The sequence below is a fragment of the Haliotis rubra genome, unplaced genomic scaffold (assembly GCF_003918875.1).
Source record: "Haliotis rubra isolate DU_JTF1 unplaced genomic scaffold, ASM391887v1 Scf24, whole genome shotgun sequence".
NCBI lineage: Eukaryota > Metazoa > Mollusca > Gastropoda > Lepetellida > Haliotidae > Haliotis > Haliotis rubra.
The window spans coordinates 1,743,155-1,764,935 of record NW_025766447.1 but is presented as its reverse complement, the minus strand read 5'-3'; the positions used below and the strand labels follow the sequence as shown (position 1 = coordinate 1,764,935).

General features: G+C 41.5%; 1 protein-coding gene across 8 annotated transcripts in view; it reads left to right on the top strand.

Moving 5' to 3' along the window:
- The window catches only part of LOC124278610, a 93,581-nt gene that overhangs the window by 17,162 nt on the left and 54,638 nt on the right, over window positions 1–21,781 (top strand). For 2 of the 8 annotated variants that reach the window (XM_046714363.1, XM_046714361.1), the window contains exons 6-17: window positions 1,631–1,735; window positions 2,160–2,282; window positions 4,235–4,338; window positions 6,566–6,735; window positions 10,901–11,000; window positions 12,795–12,993; window positions 13,195–13,360; window positions 14,181–14,307; window positions 14,629–14,920; window positions 15,516–15,611; window positions 17,941–17,955; window positions 19,479–19,493. In XM_046714363.1, coding sequence (XP_046570319.1) covers window positions 1,631–1,735; window positions 2,160–2,282; window positions 4,235–4,338; window positions 6,566–6,735; window positions 10,901–11,000; window positions 12,795–12,993; window positions 13,195–13,360; window positions 14,181–14,307; window positions 14,629–14,920; window positions 15,516–15,611; window positions 17,941–17,955; window positions 19,479–19,493 — 1,512 coding nt within the window. Of the gene's footprint in view, window positions 1–1,630; window positions 1,736–2,159; window positions 2,283–4,234; window positions 4,339–6,565; window positions 6,736–10,900; window positions 11,001–12,794; window positions 12,994–13,194; window positions 13,361–14,180; window positions 14,308–14,628; window positions 14,921–15,515; window positions 15,612–17,236; window positions 17,264–17,940; window positions 17,956–19,478; window positions 19,494–21,781 lie in introns of all 8 variants that reach the window. The other 6 variants (XM_046714367.1, XM_046714362.1, XM_046714368.1 and 3 more) reach the window with 4 other exon arrangements.

Below are 21,781 nucleotides of genomic sequence, written 5' to 3'. Positions count from 1 at the left end.
CTGATAATCTTTGTTTAAATAAGCTTATAAACGTCTTTGGCTCAACCAAACATATCCAAAACCAAAATTAAAAAGAAGACTTTTAACTTTTGATGCCCATGTTGTTCTACCACTATCATCTAATGACTTAAGCACAAGGTAGCTTTGAAAAGGCAATCTGTCATGAGAAAGTTGTAACAATCTACACCAATATTTGATTACACGGGTCATATAATTAAACTGCAAGGGCAATCTGCCACATTCACCCAGGGCCATGGAATTACAAGATGACCTATTTATTTTAAGATACGTTTTACAAAAATCAAGCGGTACCGATTCAATACTTTTACAATAAGAAGTTCCCCATATTTCTGAGCCATAGCATAATACTGGTGTGATCAGTGCATCAAAACTTTTGAATAAATCTGTACAGTTAATGTTTCCGAATTTCTTTTGAAGTGATTAACTGATAAAATTGCCTTTCTAGCCTGAGATGCTAAACACAATTATGCGCTCGACCAAACAAGTTTTGGAGTAAATATAATGCCGAGATATTTATAAAAAGATACTGTTTCTATTTGTTCCATATTAAAATACCACTTTTCATAAGATCTAAGAGGCCCTCCATATCTGAAAACAACCACTTTTTTTTTCTTAAGGTTTACATTCATTCCTGTTTCCTTGCAAAATAATTCAAGGGCATTTATCGTTTTCTGCAATTGAATATAAGTGTCTGAAAGAGCCGAAGCATCATCAGCAAACATAAGGGCATACACATTATTGAAAACAGCAGTGATAAATATTCCCTTACCACCTTCACTTTGCATAATTGTGCATAAATGATTAATAAATATTATAAATATCTGAGGGCTTAAAATGCATCCCTGGCGGGTACCCACATTACAAGAAAATTGTTTAGAAAGTCCTTCAGGGGTTCTAACACAGGCACAAAGTGAATTATACATACATGTGATAATATCTAAGAACTTCCCATCTAATCCAACCTTATGAAGAGAATCTATAAGTATATCATGTTTAAGAGTATCTAAAGCTTTTGAAAAATCGATAAAAAGACAATAAAATCTGCCGTTTTTTACATGAATATTTCTGTATGACAGCCTGAAGTGTAAAAATGTGGTCTGTTGTAGAATAGTTTTCCCTAAAGCCAGCCTGATATTCACGAATGATATTATTTAAATCACACCAGATTTTTAATCTTTTATTTAGAATTGATGTAAATAATTCAATGAGGGATATACCGCGGTAATTATCGGGTCGTTCTTGTCGCCAGATTTTAACAAAGGGCAAATTATGCTCTTACCCAAACTGGGAGGGAAATAGCCAGAGTAATAAATTTTGTTAAAAAGAACAGTGAGAGTAGGGACAACTTGTGTAAGTGTATTATACGAAGGACTGTCAGCGATTGTTGGAAACTGATAATAATGCTAATGGCAATGCTGATGGTTATCAGCACCTGGCACAAACCATCCACACAGTCACTATTTACATATCAACTCTTAGAAAGTAAGTGTAACTTGTTTCTAACTTTGTGTCTGATATCTGTTGATTTTTTGCAATATTGATGATTGAATATGACATAGATGATGACATAGATGTCAAATGTGACCTCCGACCCATGCCTGTTTTGCAGTCAAATGTCGCGTGAACCGTGACTGCCACGCGAACGGCAGGTGCGAGAACCAGGAGTGTCAGTGTCTTCCGGGGTTCGCCGGGGACGGCATCGGAAGCTGTGATAGTAAGTGTTGCTACTGTGGCTGTTAGACAGTGTCATAAACGTGTTGGCACATCACACAGTGTCTGTCATAGAGCACACGGAAATACATGATTCTACGAACTATACACTACAGATCACATAATCTCCACTATTTACACTGTAGCAGATTGAACAATTTCATATACTGTTCAGCCAAGAATACGTTTTTCCCTTTGCTCTAAATCAGTTATATACAAGTAATAACTGTATCAGTGTTATACGTTTTATAACCAGTGTGGATGAATATGAGGTGTTATAAAATAATGGTCACGTGCACAGTGTTATATAGGTGCACTTACCGAAGTAGTTATAGAACTATGTAAGTGATTTACCATTCCATAGCTACAAGCACACTGGTATTTGTGATATACCATGACTTAGAGGTGTTTTTGATATTTGACAACAGACATCAACGAGTGCACGGAAGGTTCATTCGAGTGCTCGCCGGACGCCAACTGCCAGGACACAGAGGGGGATTACACGTGCGTGTGTAAAGACGGCTTCAGCGGGGACGGCAAAATATGCGAACGTAGGTCATCTTCTGTAGTTTAGCATAGGAAAAACCCAGCATTCATGAATTTGAACATATGCTTAATAAAGGCAGGGCGTCCTAATGCATTGTCATTGCATAGTTTCGGGACCAAGCACTCTCAATTGTATAATGTCGGGACCAAGCAGTCTCAATTGTATAATGTCGGGACCAAGAACTCTCAATTGTATAATGTCGGGACCAAGCTCTCTCAGTTGTATAATGTCGGGACCAAGAACTCTCAATTGTATAATGTCGGGACCAAGAACTCTCAGTTGTATAATGTCGGGACCAAGCACTCTCAATTGTATAATGTCGGGACCAAGCACTCTCAATTGTATAATGTCGGGACCAAGCACTCTCAGTTGTATAATGTCGGGACCAAGAACTCTCAATTGTATAATGTCGGGACCAAGAACTCTCAATTGTATAATGTCGGGACCAAGCACTCTCAATTGTATAATGTCGGGACCAAACACTCTCAATTGTATAATGTCGGGACCAAGCACTCTCAATTGTATAATGTCGGGACCAAGCACTCTCAATTGTATAATGAGGAAATGGGAATCAACAGAGGGGCATAAAAGGGTGTCCGCCCGGGAAGGCCACATTTGAAAAATACCAATTGCCACTAAAGCCACATTTCAAGTACAAACCTTGGTGCCGCGAAAGCCACAATGAGTAATGGAATCATTTTTTCAAATAAGCGTCACTCATTGATCACAATGGATTAAAATTGTTTTAGTGACTTGTCCTTTGTTTGTTTAGTTAACATATGATGGACAGCTTCTTCATTCTCGTTGAAGTTTCTAGTTAACATATGTTAACATTAATCTTTTTATGTTTATTTTGTTCTTTAATCTTGCATGCTTTTATTGTAGATTGTATTATCTTAATTCCTATGTATAGAATCTCTTCTGAGATGAAATGATGCATGCTGATGGATCATTCTATGGAACAGGGCAATTTCAGCTTTTCCTCTAAGAAATTTCTTTTTCTTTTTTTGTGTATTTTTTGTATTATTTATGTATTCATGTAAACTATTTTGGTTTGTATGATTGGTATATTGCATCAGCAGAGAAATTTGGACAAGAAAGTTCCATACAAATTATTGTGACGTTTCAAGTTTAAATCAAAATGTCATTACCGCAACGGCGGCAAAAATACTGATTTTGGAGAATTTAGTCATACATTTTCCTTAAAAACATCTATGAAATGGAAAGAGTTGTTAGGCGTTACATATGTGGCTGTCTATAAGTATATTTGTGCAATAAATGGGCATTGTTCTAAATTGTTTCAATGCATTTATGATTTTTTGAGTTGTTAGCTTGAATGTAAACATAATAACTCAGGCATCAATAGCTCTTATCTCAAACAGTTATCAGAAAAGGATAAACATTAAATTCTTTAGACCCTCCCATAAGTTAAAAGGCTTCAATGAAATAATTGGCTGTATTATCATAAATAATTCGTAAAAGGTGTGTGATTACCTACGTGAGGCAGCTAGTTTGCGTGATCTGGACTTTTCTCCACGAACAATTCAACTGGATTTATAGATTTTACATAAAGAATATTTCAATATTGGATACCCATTATTTACGGTAACATGAATTAGCTAACAGCGCATTGCGGGAGAGTCACATTCATGCGATCACTCAACCATGCCCATTGCCTGTCGAGCCACACCATTTTCAACTCTGTTTTTCTTAAATGTGGCTTTCCCGGGCTATAATCCATAAAGTACCTTTAATTTGATATGTATCCTATCTGTGTGAACAATGTACATAATGTTTCCACAGATGACAATATAACAATGTTACATGAAATATATAACGTCTATATCTAAGCGTTATTTCGACTATTTGAAATTATGGGACCGTAGAAAAAGTTCTCCATATCAACTGTTTACACTGAACACAATCGGGTAATTTACATATTGATCAATAATGCAGGATTGCCAACAAGCTGCGACGAAATCTTCCGGAACGCCTCCTCCTCGCCGTCTGGGAAGTACATCATCGACACCGACGGCACTGGACCCGTCAAAGCTGTCGAGGTTAGTTTACCACATACCTGTGGAGTACCATAGGGCCATCTTAATGTCGAACTTCTTGCGATCTGGATCTTTTGAGACATACTAAATATTGCAAATGTGCCAGAATAAAAGATTTTGTAAAATTATTGCACTTTTTCAATTTAGTTAGTTTGTCAGTCAGTCAGTTAGTTAGTCAAAACCGTTAAATTTCAAATATCGCGAAAATGCGAAGTCTCTTAGTGTCTCCCATAGATGCCACAACAACTGTTACACATACTTCAGTTAAATCAACCCAGCCGTTTCATCGACAGGGAATTGACCTTGATGTACTGTTTCCTGGTGCAGCTGTTGTTTTACATCACACATACATATACCACGAGAAGTGTCCTTGAGTGGTCTGTACTAAAGGTCTGGTCCACTGAACGATTCCCAATATACCAAAAAAGAAAGGCATAGCTGGAATCATCAAGACATATCTTCTGTTCCATATGGTACTGGCCAATACAATGATGTGGTCATATCAGCTAGACAGTAGACGATCAGCTCTAACGGACTCTACTGGCTGTGGGGATGGGAAGGTGGCACACTAGATCGTTAATTTAGGTTACAATTACAATTTTAGAGCGAGCGTTACTGATATTGGGCAAAAAACATCTCTGTTGGTCAGACATGCATGAACTATTCGAGTCAAGTCTTATAAGTCGACCAATGCCATCATGTTGTTCCACGCGTCATTGAGAAAGACACCGAGCTTATTTCGATTACTGTTTTTTTACAAGTTTTTACACATCTTCGAAATACGTCCCAGACGAGTTCAATAGGGTAAAGGTCAAGACTGAGTGCTGTCCATGGAGTGACATAGACATTTGGACACGTCTGCCAATGACGTCCCTGACGTGTTCAATAGGGGAAAGGTCAAGACTGAGTGCTGTCCATGAAGTGACATAGACATTTGGACACGTCTGCCAGTTACGTGGCAGGCGTGTTCAATAGAGGAAAGGCCAAGACTGAGTGCTGGACAAAGAGTGACAATCGGACATCTCTAAAGTCGATTACGTCCGTCACTAAATTCAAGATCGCAATATTAGAAAACGCAATATTAGCCCTACGTTGATCATCCAAGTGCTGACGTTCCCTAGTCCACCCTACGTTGATCATCCAAGTGCTGACGTTCCCTAGTCCACCCTACGTTGATCATCCAAGTGCTGACGTTCCCTAGTCCACCCTACGTTGATCATCCAAGTGCTGACGTTCCCTAGTCCACCCTACGTTGATCATCCAAGTGCTGACGTTCCCTAGTCCACCCTACGTTGATCATCCAAGTGCTGACGTTCCCTAGTCCACCCTACGTTGATCATCCAAGTGCTGACGTTCCCTAGTCCACCCTACGTTGATCATCCAAGTGCTGACGTTCCCTGTTGTCCAAGTGCTCCACTACGTTGATCATCCAAGTGCTGACGTTCCCTAGTCCACCCTACGTTGATCATTCAAGTGCTGACGTTCCTAGTCCACCCTACGTTGATCATCCAAGTGCTGACGTTCCCTAGTCCACCCTACGTTGATCATCCAAGTGCTGACGTTCCCTAGTCCACCCTACGTTGATCATCCAAGTGCTGACGTTCCCTAGTCCACCCTACGTTGATCATCCAAGTGTTGACGTTCCCTAGTCCACCCTACGTTGATCATCCAAGTGCTGACGTTCCCTAGTCCACCCTACGTTGATCATCCAAGTGCTGACGTTCCCTAGTCCACCGAGTGCTGATGTCCCTGATTCAAATAACGTACAAGTTGTCGGATGACACATGGACGTGCATGTGTCGGCGCATGTACTTTTACTGCAATTGCCTGTGGCAACCGATTTCTGACATGATTGGCAGTTTCCAGGCGTTTTCCTAATGCCATTATTCTGACCTATCTGTGTTGAGCTTGTGGTGTTGCCCTCTGGCGGCCAGAGCGGCATAGATCATCAGCGTTATGTATTAGCGGGTGTCAGACCTAAAATCTGCAGGTGACAGATTGAGAAACATGTCGCGTTTTGCCAGCAATCGTGCTACAGGTTCCCACGTAAAACATGCCGATGGAGCGGAAATGTTCAGAAGGATGCCAACGAGGCATGATAAATACGTTCCAGGCCTAATGATTAACTGTGTGTGGTTGGTGTAAAATATGTGCTAATTATGTGACCGGCATGTATTCACTTGCAGGAAACAGGGTAAATGTTATTCATATTATGTTGATTCTGTTTTAGGTGACTTGTGACATGCGCAAAGATATGGGCATCACTGTGATTTATCCAAATGACGAGAATGTCAGGAAGTCCAAGGGGAGCGGCGAGGATCTCCCTGTGCCTTACACTGCCACACCCGACCAGATCAAACCTCTGGTGGATGGATCTCAGTTCTGTTCTCAGGAGTTCTGGTTTGTTCCTTTGTAAATGTGTGTGGTCCGTGTTATTGTGCCACCTGAATATGTGATTCATCTCGTTGTGTCCTCTGTGTGATCCCTCTTGTTGTGCCATCTGAGTGTATGATCCTTCTTGTTGTGCCATCTGAGTGTATGATCCTTCTTGTTGTGCCATCTGAGTGTATGATCCTTCTTGTTGTGCCATTTGTGTGCTCCCTCTTGTTGTGCCATCTGAGTGTATGATCCTTCTTGTTGTGCCATCTGAGTGTATGATCCTTCTTGTTGTGCCATCTGAGTGATCCTTCTTGTTGCGCCATTTGAGTGTATGATCCTTCTTGTTGTGCCATCTGAGTGATCCTTCTTCTTGTGTCATTTGAGTGTATGATCCTTCTTGTTGTGTCATTTGTGTGCTCCTTCTTGTTGTGCCATTTGAGTGTATGATCCTTCTTGTTGTACCATCTGAGTGATCCTTCTTGTTGTGTCATTTGAGTGTATGATCCTTCTTATTGTGTCATTTGTGTGCTCCTTCTTGTTGTGCCATTTGAGTGTATGATCCTTCTTGTTGTGCCATCATCTTGTTGTGTGTATGATCCTTCTTGTTGTGCCATCTGTTTGTGCCATCTGAGTGTATGATCCTTCTTGTTGTGCCATCTGTTTGTATGATCCTTCTGCCATCTTGATCCTTCTTGTTGTGCCATCTGTGTGTATCCTTCCTTGTTGTGCCATCTGTGTATGTGTATGATCCTTCTTGTTGTGCCATTGTGTGTGATCCTTCTTGTTGTGCCATCTGAGTGTATGATCCTTGTTGATCCCTTCTTGTTGTGTCATCTGTGTCTCCTTCTTGTTGTGTCTGTGTGTATGCCATCTGAGTGTATGATCCTTCTTGTTGTGCCATCTGAGTGTATGATCCTTCTTGTTGTGCCCTTTTGTGTGATCCTTCTTGTTGTGCCATCTGTGTGTATGATCCTTCTTGTTGTGCCATCTGTGTGCCTTCTGTGTGTATGATCCTTCTTGTTGTGCCATCTGTGTGCTCCTTCTTGTTGTGCCATCTGTGCCAGTGTATGATCCTTCTTGTTGTGTGTGATCCTTCTTGTTGTGATCCTTCTTGTTGTGCCATCTGAGTGTATGATCCTTCTTGTTGTGCCATCTGATCCTTCTTGTTGTGTGTGTGTATGATCCTCCTTCTTGTTGTGCCATCTCATCCTTGTGATCCTTCTTGTGTGATCCTTCTTGTTGTGCCATCTGAGTGTGTGATCCTTCTTGTTGTGCCCATCCTTCTTGATCCTATTGTTGTGCCATCTGTGTGATCCTTCTTGTTGTGCCATCTGAGTGTATGATCCTTCTTGTTGTGTCATCTGTGTGCTCCTTCTTGTTGTGCCATCTGAGTGTATGATCCTTCTTGTTGTGCCATCTGAGTGTATGATCCTTCTTGTTGTGCCATCTGAGTGTATGATCCTTCTTGTTGTGCCATCCTTCTGTGCCATCTGTGTGATCCTTCTTGTTGTGCCATCTGATCCTTCTTGTGTGATCCTTCTTGTTGTGCCATCTGAGTGTATGATCCTTCTTGTTGTGCCATCTGTGTGCTGATCCTTGTTGTGCCATCTGATCCTTCTGTGTATGATCCTTCTTGTTGTGCCATCTGTGTGATCCTTCTTGTTGTGCCATCCTTCTGCCATCTGTGCTGATCCTTCTTGTTGTGCCATCTGAGCCATCTGAGTGTATGATCCTTCTTGTTGTGCCATCTGTTTGTGTGATCCTTCTTCTTGTTGTGCCATCTTGTTTGTGCCATCTGTGTGATCCTTCTTGTTGTTGTTGTGCCTTCTTGTTGTGCCATCTGAGTGTGTGATCCTTCTCCTTCTTGTTGTGCCATCTATGTGTATGATCCTTATTGTTGTGCCATCTGTGTGTATGATCCTTCTTGTTGTGCCATCTGATCCTTCTTGTGTATGATCCTTCTTGTTGTGCCATCTATGTGTATGATCCTTCTCCCTTTTGTTGTGCCATCTGAGTGTATGATCCTTCTTGTTGTGCCATCTGTGTGTATGATCCTTCTTGTTGTGCCATCTGTGTGCTCCCTCTTGTTGTGCCATCTGAGTGTATGATCCTTCTTGTTGTGCCATCTGTGTATGATCCTTCTTGTTGTGCCATCTGTGTGATCCTTCTTGTTGTGCCATCTGAGTGTATGATCCTTCTTGTTGTGCCATCTGAGTGTGTGATCCTTCTTGTTGTGCCATCTGTGTGATCCTTCTTGTGCCATCTGTGTGATCGTTCTTGTTGTGCCATCTGTTTGTGTGATCCTTCTTGTTGTGCCATCTGTGTGATCCTTCTTGTTGTGCCATCTGTTTGTCTGATCATTCTTGTTGTGTCATCTGTGTGCTCCTTCTTGTTGTGACATCTGTGTGATCCTTCTTGTTGTGCCATCTGTGTGATCCTTCTTGTTGTGACATCTGTGTGATCCTTCTTGTTGTGCCATCTATGTGGATGATCCTTGTTGTTGTGACATCTGTGTGATCCTTCTTGTTGTGCCATCTGTTTGTGTGATCCTTCTTGTTGTGCCATCTGTGAGCTCCTTCTTGTTGTGCCATCTGTTTGTGTGATCCTTCTTGTTGTGCCATCTGTTTGTGTGATCCTTCTTGTTGTGCCATCTGTATGATCCTTCTTGTTGTGCCATCTGTTTGTGTGATCCTTCTTGTTGTGCCATCTGTGTGATCCTTCTTGTTGTGCCATCTGTTTGTGTGATCCTTCTTGTTGTGCCATCTGTGTGTGTGATCCTTCTTGTTGTGCCATCTGTATGATCCTTCTTGTTTGCCATTGTGCCATCCTTCTTGTTGTGATCCTTGATCCTTCTTGTTGTGACATCTGTGTGATGATCCTTGTTGTGCCATCCTTCTTGTTGTGCCATCTGTTTGTGTGATCCTTCTTGTTGTGCCATCATTGTGTGATCCTTCTTGTTGTGCCTGTGAGCTCCTTCTTGTTGTGCCATCTGTTGATCCATCTTCTTGTTGTGTGATCCTTCTTGTTGTGCCATCTGTTTGTGTGATCCTTCTTGTTGTGCCATCTGTGTGTGTGATCCTTCTTGTTGTGCCATCTGTATGATCCTTCTTGTTGTGCCATCTGTTTGTGTGATCCTTCTTGTTGTGCCATCTGTTTGTGTGATCCTTCTTGTTGTGCCATCTGAGTGTATGATCCCTCTTGTTGTGCCATCTGTGTGATCCTTCTTGTTGTGCCATCTATGTGGATGATCCTTGTTGTTGTGACATCTGTATGATCGTGCCATTTGAGTGTATGATCCATTTCGTTGTGACATTTTGTGATCCTTCTTGCTGTGTCATCTGTGTGTATGATCCTTCTTTCAATGTCATCTGTGTGTGTGTGGTAAATCTATTGCTATCTGAGAGTATCATCCATCTTGGTGTTCCATCTGAGTGTCTGACGGATCGCATGTCTCTGAGTGTGGTTGACCGACAGCAGCTTACAGTGTTGCGACCTTTTGTTTTGAATAAAAGGTACGATGTGAGCTTGGCCTGAAGTGATATTGTAGCATACCTACAAGTGAACCTTGAGTGACTTGGATATGTGAAGCTCACCTGATATGATGATGATAGGATATTTATATAGCGCACATATCCACGCAACTAGTACGTACTCAAGGCGTTTGAGTGTTCCCTTGATCAACGGATTATTTCTGGCATTCTTCTAACCAGCTCAACTCCCTGGGGAGTATTCAACTCATGCAGCCTGTTAGGCGCAGCGAGTTATCACACAGCCTCATCCTCACAAGGTACCCATTTGCAGCTGGGTGTACTGGGACACATATCCACAGTATTTTGTCCAATGATACTGCACGTTACTATACCCGCAACTGGGTGTCTGCGCGTGTCCACCATCTGGTCACCTACTGTCGGATGAGTGGGGTCTTTTAAGTGCACAGGGTTGTGTACTGCAGACTAGGGGTTGTGACAACACTGGAAGAGCCTGCAAGTAATGTGAGCTCCAAGGTTTTTACACCCGGTCACAAGTGGGGATCGATCCAGGCACCTTTCGCTTACTAGCGCGGCGCCTGAGACAGCTCGCCCACCATGCTCCCAATGACATAACAATGTGATGTGGTTTCACCTGACCCCCAAGGTGTTGACATGATTCCTCGGGAAGGTGATATACCGGATTGTGACGTTTGCAGGATAAAGTGTGCTTCATACTACGACCTTGCGGCCCATGTTTCCTGGACAGACGACAAGAACAACACACGCACTGGCTGGGGAACATCACACCAGGGCACGGTAAACCAGTCCTTCATGAGACTTGCTCTAAGTCTGTAAATATATATATACACATGGAACTAAATTAAGCTGCCCCCCCCCCCGATATATTTTTCGCATTATGAAACTGAGCAGCCATAACCATTAGAATGTATACTGGAAAGCTTAAACGTCATTGTTTCCTGAACGTTGACATTTTGGACTAAACAATAACAACAAAATCATAAAAAATTGCAATATTTTAATTGACAAAATGAATGAAAATGTCAACGATGTTTTGTCAACAACATGTATCCCTGTACAACTATGGGGCTGCAGAATTCCAATATGGGAGAGGTGAGTGTCTCTCAGTCTGAAAATGTTCTCTGTCATCCCTCAGAGAACAAAAACACATGAAAACTGTTAATAGCGTGCATATCCACCTTGTGCTTTGGCCCTCCTCCTCATGCTTGTCGTGAGTCTCCGGATTCGCTCCAGAGGCAGCTGCTGCCACTCCCGGCAAAACATGCCAGATCTTGTACAGGCGGGTCAAGTGCTTGCACACGGCGTCCATGAATGCCGGAGACAGGCTCCAATGGGTTCAGATCCAGGCTCATAGCAGGCCATGGAAGTTTGGTTACATCGTTGTTGGAGAAAAACTGTCACAAGTCGGGGACGATCTGGTCGGGCGTTGTCATCCATAAATACAGGGCGAGTGGCTAATGGGTGGTTATCAAAATAAGGCACAAGAACAGGATTCAGAATGTCCCGGATGTCGTGAGATTTCCACGAACAGTTTCCAAGTCCAGTTTACAATCATGGGAGAGACAACCCCAGACCATGACAGATCCACCACCGTAAGGAACTGATGCTCTGATGTTCTTAGGCTCATAGGCACTGTTCTTGGTCCTCCAGACACTCAGTCCTATGCAGTCCTATTGCACAGAGGTAGTTTCTTCTGGTAGTTTCCTTCATGCCACTGTAACAGATACTGGTAAAATCATTAAAAGGTTTTGGCGTTTTATACAGTTAGCCGCATTGAGTTAATAGTGATTTTTGAGACAATCGTGGGTAGTGTGCTTCAACTGCATAGTGGGGTGTGTTTTGGCGATTGATTTAGAAAAACCCTTAAACAATATTGAAAGGAGATACAGTTCAAATAAAATATGTTAGGGGGTGCTTAGTTAAGTTCCATGTGTACAGTTTTGATAGTAACTAACAAACCCATTTAAACTGAAAAGGAGCCTTCCTATATTTAGGGCTTTAGCACTGCAGTGAGGGCTTGGCAGTAGGGGAAATATTATGTTTCAGGGACTGTGAGACGGACTAGTATGTGATGTATAAATGTATTTCTCCTTGTCTCCTTGAGATGCAGCAATGGTTTACACTAGTTTGCCCACGACATGAATACGTTTTCTGTTGCTGGCGACCAACCAAATTTATCGATATTTAACTTTGATGAAATACATGTATGGTGCTGAAAAACCTAAAAACAAATCGGAGGAACAGGGATTCGAACCCCTGATCTTAAATGTCTTGCTTGTAAAAGTGACGCAACTCTAACAGACATACGTGAACGGATGAAGGGAAAAAAATAAAGGGACAGGGTGAAGGGGCAGATAAAGGGGAATGGTAAAAGTCACAAATAGGCGGAGAGGATGACGGGGACAGAAGAACAAAGAAACCAATCGGCGAAAAAGGGATTCGAACCCGCTATCCGGCTTGCTAAAGGGATACAACTTTGCCACCCCTACGCTTCTGCTGATACATATTTTATCGCTAAACTTCCTGTTTCTCTGTCGCTGTTATAATAAAGTTTTCTTGTTACATGTTCAGTGTCCGTGCGGCGTACTCGGAGTGTGTAGAAACCCTAAAAGTGTCTGCAACTGTGACGGACAAAACCCCTCTCGGTCAATTGATACAGGTATCATTGTGGACAAGGCCGAGCTTCCTGCTGTAGAAGTGAAGTTTGACAACAATGGTCGAATTGTAGACTGGACAGTTGGACCTTTAAAGTGCGGACCTAAACCAATAGGTGAGTCTGCAGGATCATAATGATGATGATGATGATGATACTGATGACGACGATGATGATAATGATGATGGTGGATGATGATGATGATGATGATGATGATGATGATGAAGATGGCGGTGGTGATGACGATGACGACGACGAAACTTGATTACATAGATACTTAAATGGATATTGTATAAGTTTGATGTCACTTATTTTCAGATATTCTCAAGAACTGCCACGAGATAAAGCAGAAGCTGAAGGTGAAGCTGAGTGGTCCACAGCTCATTGACGTGGACGGCCCCAACGGCCCCCTCGATCCCATCCTCGTTCACTGCGACATGGAATCTAATCCAAACCTCGGGATCACAGTCATACCTCATGACGGGTAGGTGTCTCACTCTCAAATCGAGGCCTGGTGTCACGATCATGCCTTGTGAAGGGTAGGTGTCTCACTTTCAAAACGAGGCCTTGTGTCACGATCATGCCTTGTGAAGGGTAGGTGTCTCACCGTGCCTGGTGTCACGATCATATCTTGTGAAGGGTAGGTGTCTAACTCTCATATCGAGGCCTGGTGTCACGATCATGCCTTGTGAAGGGTAGGTGTCTCACTCTTATATTGAGGCCTGGTGTCACGATCATGCCTTGTGAAGGGTAGGTTTCTCACCATGCCTGTTGTCACGATCATGCCTTGTGAAGGGTAGGTGTCTAACTCTCAAATCGAGGCCTGGTGTCACGATCATGCCTTGTGAAGGGTAGGTTTCTCACCATGCCTGGTGACACGTTCATGCCTTGTGAAGGGTAGGTGTCTCACTCTCAAATCGAGGCCTGGTGTCACGATCATGACTTGTGAAGGGTAGGTGTCTAACTCTCAAATCGAGGCCTGGTGTCACGATCATGCCTTGTGAAGGGTAGGTTTCTCACCATGCCTGGTGACACGATAATGCCTTGTGAAGGGTAGGTGTCTAACTCTCATATCGAGGCCTGGTGACACGATCATGCATTGTGAAAGGTAGGTGTCTCACTCTCATATCGAGGCCTGGTGTCACGATCATGACTTGTGAAGGGTAAGTGTCTCACTCTCATATCGAGGCCTGGTGTCGAGATCACGCCTGGCAGGTGTGTTGTATTTTTTAGTACTGACAGTCGCCCATGTATCTACATTCACTGGTTGTATCTTCTCTGACTCATCTACACTTGTGCTCCAGGAATGAGGAAGTTGAGTTCACTGAAACGGGGTCCAAGCCTATCAACTACCTCGTTCCGCTCCCGGCCGTTGAAGCACTCATCAAGGGATCTGTTTTCTGTGACCAGTCATGGTCTTATGAATGCCAGGTAAGGTTCTCAGTATCAAAGTCGCTCACATGTGACGTACGTGGGGTGGATGGGGCGAGATGGAGGGACATAGGGAAGCGGCAGTTGCGGGGTGGGGTGAATGGAGCAGATTAAGGAGCAGATGAAGGGAACATGGATAGGGAGAAGAGGACAGATAAAGAGACTGGTGACAGGCAAAATAGTGTTGAGTATGGTATGTGTGAACTTTCATGAAAAATCAAATATTGTTTTTCCTTCGATAACTTACCTAGGTTAACACAAGCGCGTATTCTGTAAACCTGCCATCATGTTCCTAAACTGGTCTGTGATCTGTTCCTACAGAACGGCAAACAGGATGTAAAGGTGGGAATTGGTCAAGATGGCCGCCCCCTCAGCTACCTCCCCGGGGGTCTTCCCGATGAGGACGGGTCCTGTGGGTGTGGCGTGACAGACACGTGTGAGGAGCGTGGCTCCAAATGTAATTGTGCCATAGATGACGGTAAAACCAGGAAGGACTTCGGGATCCAGATCGACAGGAACGATCTTCCTATCGTGTCCGTCAACGTGTCATTCAATGGGCAAAAAAAGGGAGTGTCGTTCGTGGGCCCTATCCGCTGCAGCAATGAACAGTTCGGTGCGTCCATAACTAGTCTCACCATCCTGAAGGCATTCTTATTCCATGTTTCAGCTCTTCCTGTATTTGACCCGTGAAGATTCGGGTTAGAATCCTGATCTTCAATAACCCATGCTTGTCGTAAAAGGCGACTAACGGGATCGGGTGGTCAGGCTCGCTGACTTGGTTGACACATGTCATCGGTTCCCAATTGAGCAGATCAATGCTCATGCTGTTGATCACTGGATTGTCTGGTCCAGACTCGATTATTTACAGACCGCCGCCATATAGCTGGAATATTGCTGAGTGCGGCGTAAAACTAAACTCACTCACTCACTCCTCCTGTATTTGTTCAGTTTTCATATTTAATTTCATGAATTTATCAAAATTTAAAAGGCTTTTGAAATGACAGCATTTTGCATTTTGAAACAGAACACAGGCATGATGCCGGCAAACCTAGATACATAATGGTGATGAACAGGGATTCGAACCCATGACCATAGGTGTGTGGCTTCATAAGGGACGCAAGGCGACTACCCCATCAATGTCCTTTTAATGTCTTGCAGAAGATAGATAAATGCTGATATTTGTTGATGACATGGTGCTCGTTGTTCAGGAATCGAGGCCAACTGCGAGAAGTACAGGTCAGTGGGTAAACAGGACAGCTACACATATCTTATTGATCCTGACGGTCCACCCACAGACGGAAACGGTGAGGATATCTCCCTCATAACCTAGTTATTATATGTTATAGCCACATTAATGTCGATACTTCGCAGTGTGTACACTGCACTTGTGGATACAACATTTCCTTTATAATATACTACCCATCAAAAGTTTAGACTCACTTAAAGCACTCACTACATGTTATGTATATATATACGGCTACATCGAAGATGAATTTCTCCACTAACTTAGGGGAACCATCTGCAAACCTTATGCTGATGAATTGCACGAGGATCATGCATCAGTTTTCTGAAAAGCATGTGTAAATATCATGCATGTGAACAGCTGCGTTTTGGAGAAAAGGTTTGTTAAGAATTCGCCAATTTTCACAGAGTTTCATGATTGATTGAACTCATGAAAATATTTTGTTCAACGTTACGAATTTATTTTTCAATACATCAGTTCATGTGTAAACAGTACCTTTAATAATTATGGAATATTCACCCAAATCTAGTTTAGAACAGTTGACTGAAGTAAGTGGCTACATTTACACTAGTGAGTCTAAACTTTTGATGGGTAGTATAGTATCTACGTTTTACCTCGTGTTATCTAAACACTAAATTGTATGACACGTATGAAAAAAATGTGTGTTTCCATAATAATCATTTTATAGCTTCTTGGAAAGGAAACCCAAACATAGTTTGTTCGTTTAGCCTGTTTTGCCCAAAAAAAGTTCGCTCAAACACAACATTGAAATCTAGATCCACGTCCATCATGAATGCATTGAGGCATAAATTGCCGGCTTGAATGGCAATCGTTCACTTGTTTTGTGAACACAGCAGCTATGGCTAGGTTAACGTGAGGTATTGATGGACGATATGACGGTCTTGGCGACGTGTTGTTATACGGGGTCGACCACTACATGGACGGTCATCATGATGTTCCCTGGCACTGTGCAAAGTTTTCTGCTGTAATCCAGCGGGGAAAAGTCACATAGTGTTAGAATTAGAAATCCTTGATTTTGGTTGCCATCTTGGACGCCATCTTGGATTTTTCGGAAAATCGGCCTAAAAATCGGGCACCCCCAAAAATATGTTCTATAGACGTTCTATCGTTCGTTCTCTGCAACTGAAGTCAATAGCAATGACTCGAGCACATTGACGTCCAATGGCTTGTTGTCGTTGATCTCTCGTTAACCTAGCCATAGCTGCTGTGTTCAGAAAACAAGTCAACGATTGCCATTCAAGCCGGCAATTTATGCCTGAATGCATACATGATGCACGTGCATCTCGATTTCAGTGTTCATTAGCTTCAAATACCCCATTGATACTTAAATGTCATTTCCAATATTGCGACGTTTATTTTACCTTTCAGTATATGATTCAATCTGCCATGCTTCATGTTTTCAGCTATAACCATTTAAGACCAATTTACATTATTATTTAACTTCATCATTGCTGTTAGATTCTGTTAGAGTTCTTATCTGCTAATCTGTGTTACAACTGAGTTCTACAAGTTCTCCTTGCCGATGAATGCAAAATTTCCTGAATCTCATGGCAGAGACTATGGTTTGTTCACAAAACAGACTACAGAGTCTCTTCCTGGAAATGTGACAGTTTGTCACAAACATTGACGACATACACGTTAGCTAACCTTGTAGCGTCGTTGCAGGCAGAAAGGCAAGATGGCGACCATGGTGTGAGTAGCAACTGGACAGGTTACATTCTGTGGCCTGTGACCAGGTCGCAGCAATGGTCTGCTTATTCAAGACCATTTTGCATTGTCTTATATTTGTATCTTTTTGAAAACCAGTTATTCCAATCCTGCGGTTGTTTGACGATTTTGTGTTACTTACATTTTCATAACAATACTGGTTTTTTCAACATCCACTTTACCCGATCCGCCATGTCAATGATTGTCATCCTCCCTACCAATCATTCCATGTTATAGGATCTGCTCCATGGCACTGTTCCTTACTGTAACCATCACCTTGACCTTCCAAATGTCCTTGCCTTTATATGTCTATCTATACAATGGACCATGAACACAGACGTCACTGCCCACGAGGTCACTGCCCAGAAGTTGACCTTGACACTGCTGTTGCGCCAACAGCAATAGGAGGTTGTGCTACAGAAAGTCATTCTCTGGTTTATATGATGGACGGTGTGTAATGAATGACGCTACGTCACATCTTTGTGCTACATGGAATTGTATTCAGATTGTGATTACAAAATCAATTTTATTTCTATTTGTAACAAATGAAGCGTTATCCCACTGAATTCGAGATGTATTGTCCTGTAGCTATACTTTCCTAGACTGTCATAAAGAAAACGATATTTATTCTCAAACCTCCTCTTGACTGATATCTTTTTCAGGTAACGTCTATAGACGTAAGTCAACATATTTCTAGTGTTCTCGAATTAGTCATCACTGTCTAGGTTAAACTGCACATATATCCTTTACTTGATGTACATTGGTATAACCTAGATATAGTTATAGTTTTGTGGTCTGCATTTGTACTTCTGTATGGGTCGTACAGTTTATTACTGACTTGAAGAATCAGCTCATTGGTGTATCACTGAGATATCGACTTAGTTCTGGAAATGTCTCTCTCTCTCTCGCTCTCTCGCTGTAGTCTGTATAACATAGATCTAGTTATAGTTTGTGGTCGTTGTACTTCTATACGAGTCGTACAGTTTGTAACTTTCTTGCTCTGAAGAGTTGTCGCTCATTGGTGTATTAATGATAAATAGACTTAGTCCCGAACAGTTCTCGCTCGTAATTCCTCATACATATATTCCTTCAGTTCTGTAACTGTTTGATCAGTGTATAATGAATACATTGACTCGTTTTGCTCTGCAACAGTTCTCCAACTACACTATCGCTGATAGATACACGCCCCTGTAATATCTGGACTCTCAGCTCCGGAGCCGTTCACGCTCATCACTGAATTGCCTTTACAAATACTCTTTAAGTTATGGAACTGTTGTCTCCAATTATTGTATTGCTGGCAAACAGGTTCTCTTTGTTGTCGAACTGCTCCAGAACATCCGAATATATGTAATATAGTCTCTCCACTTCCTCTCACTTTCTTAGTGAAACTCTCCAACTGCTGATAAACAGTCGCTGTTGGCTCTGGAACTGTTCTCAGTCATCCTTGTCTTACTGAAATACAGAGCTGAAAAACGATTCTCTCCACCTGGTGTCTCTCTGAACTCTGTAGCTGTTCTCATCTGTACGCTACTGATATATAGCCAGCACTAGCTCTCGAATTGTTTTCTCTAATTGTCGTAATGTTGATAAGCGTTCTCTTAAGTCTGGAATCTGTTTTTCTATCATCGGCGTTTTGTCGATCTACAGACCGTTTATCTCCAATTATTGGATACGTTCTGAAATCTGGATCTATATATCTCCCGTGCGTGGAGCTGATGTATGTGAAGGCTAGAACTGTTTTCTGTCATTGATGTGTGTAGTTGCACAGTGCAATACAGATGTATAGATGTTCGCGTTGTGGATTTATGTCTGGTTAATTGTAGAATTGATATGTCAGTCTTCAAATCACACGTTGAAACATGCTTAGCTATAACACTTTGAACGTACTTTTGAATACTGCTGTTTGAACCTGCGTTTGGGCCGTACTGACATTAATCAGCAGGCCCACGCCATAGATGATGGTTGTGTATTCGACAGTGTAGAACCCAAGAAAGGTTATCGTCTGATATGCATTGCACGATCTGTGAATTTTAAGATGTTAATGATTTCATGTGGCCGCTACATAAGTATGATCAAGTCACATTCCCAAGTCTGTTCTCTTATACGCAGGATAGGGAAATGTGTATTCACTGTCCTCGTATTGTCGAATGTCGTCTTTGAATTTCAAAGCTTAATCTTGTATAACTATGTGATATTTCAGGACGGAAGAAGAGGGGTAAGTCAGTCTTCTGCTGTGACATGATTTGCTTGTTACCTTGTTCTACTTATAGTGTCTAGTTTTTCATTCTGGCGTGTGTAAAGGGTCTAGATAAACATAATAGGTGTACTTGAAAGGCCTAGATAAACATAATAGGTGTACTTAAAGGGCCCCGATAAACATAATAGGTGTACTTGAAGGGCCTAGATAAACATAATAGGTGTACTTGAAGGGCCTAGATAAACCTAATAGGTGTACTTAAAGGGCCCCGATAAACATAATAGGTGTACTTGAAGGGCCTAGATAAACATAATAGGTGTACTTAAAGGGCCCCGATAAACATAATAAGTGTACGTGAAGGGCCCCGATAAACATAATAGGTGTACTTAAAGAGCCTAGATAAACCTAATAGGTGTACGTGAAGGCCCCCGATAAACATAATAGATGTAATTAAAGGGCCTAGATAAACATAATAGGTGTACTTAAAGATAAACAAAATGGGTGTACTTAAAGGGTCTAGATAAACATAATAGGTGTACTTAAAGGGTCTAGATAAACATAATATGTGTACTTAAAGGGCCTAGATAAACATAATATGTGTACGTGAAGGGCCTTGATAAACATAATAGGTGTACTTCAAAGGGCCTTGATAAACACAATAGGTGTACTTAAAGATAAACAAAATAGGTGTACTTAAAGGGTCTAGATAAACATAATAGGTGTACTCAAAGGGCCTAGATAAACATAATATGTGTACTTAAAGGGCCTAGATAAACATAATATGTGTACGTGAAGGGCCTTGATAAACATAATAGGTGTACTCAAAGGGTCTAGATAAACATAATATGTGTACTTAAAGGGCCTTGATAAACATAATATGTGTACTTAAAGGGTCTAGATAAACATAATACGTGTACTTAAAGGGCCTAGATAAACCTAATAGGTGTACTTAAAGGGCCCCGATAAACGTAATATGTGTACGTGAAGGGCCTTGATAAACATAATAGGTGTACTTAAAGAGGCTAGATAAACAGGTGTCCTTAAACGGTATAGATAAACATAATAGTGTACTTAAAGGGCCTAAATAAATATAATAGGTGTACGTAAAGGGCCTAGATAAACATAACGGATTTACTCAAGAGCCTAAGTGGATAAAGATAAACAATAGGTGTACTTAAAGGAGCCTAGATAAACATAATATGTGTACTTAAAGGAACCTAGATAAACATAATAGGTGTACTTAAAGGGCCTAGATAAACCTAATAGGTGTACTTAAAGGGCCCTTGATAAACATAATAGGTAACTGTATAGACTAGATAAAAGGTGTACTTAAAGGGTCTAGATAAACATAATAGGTGTACTTAAAGGGCCTAGATAAACATAATATGTGTACTTAAAGGGCCTAGATAAACATAATAGGTGTACTTAAAGGGCCTAGATAAACATAATACGTGTACTTAAAGGGCCTAGATAAACATAATAGGTGTACTTAAAGGGCCCCGATAAACATAATAGGTGTACTTAAAGGGCCTAGATAAACATAATAGGTGTACTTAAAGGGCCTAGATAAACCTAATAGGTGTACTTAAAAGGCCCCGATAAACGTAATAGGTGTACTTAAAGTGCCTACATAAACATAATAGGTGTACTTAAAGAGGCTAGATAAACAGGTGTCCTTAAACGGTATAGATAAACATAATAGGTGTACTTAAAGGGCCTAAATAAATATAATAGGTGTACGTAAAGGGCCTAGATAAACGTAACGGATTTACTCAAAGAGCCTGGATAAACCTAATAGGTGTACTTAAAAAGCCTAGATAAACAAAGTTGGTGTACTAAAAGAACCTAGATAAACATAATATGTGTACTTAAAGGGCCTAGATAAACCTAATAGGTGTACTTAAAAGGCCCCGATAAACGTAATATGTGTACGTGAAGGGCCTTGATAAACATAATAGGTGTACTTAAAGGGTCTAGATAAACATAATAGGTGTACTTAAAGAGCCTAGATGAACATAATATGTGTACTTAAAGGGCCTAGATTAACATAATGGGTGTACTTAAAGAGGCTAGATAAACATAATATGTTTACTTAAAGGGCCTAGACAAACATAAAAGGTGTACTTAAAGGGCCTAGATAACGGGTGCACTTGAAGCGCCTAGATAAACGTAATATGTGTACCTAATGAGCCTAGATAAATATAATAGGTGTATTTAAAGGGCCTATATAAACATAATAGGTGTACTTAAAGGGCCTCGATAAACATAATGGGTGTACTTAAAGAGCCTAAATAAACATAATATGT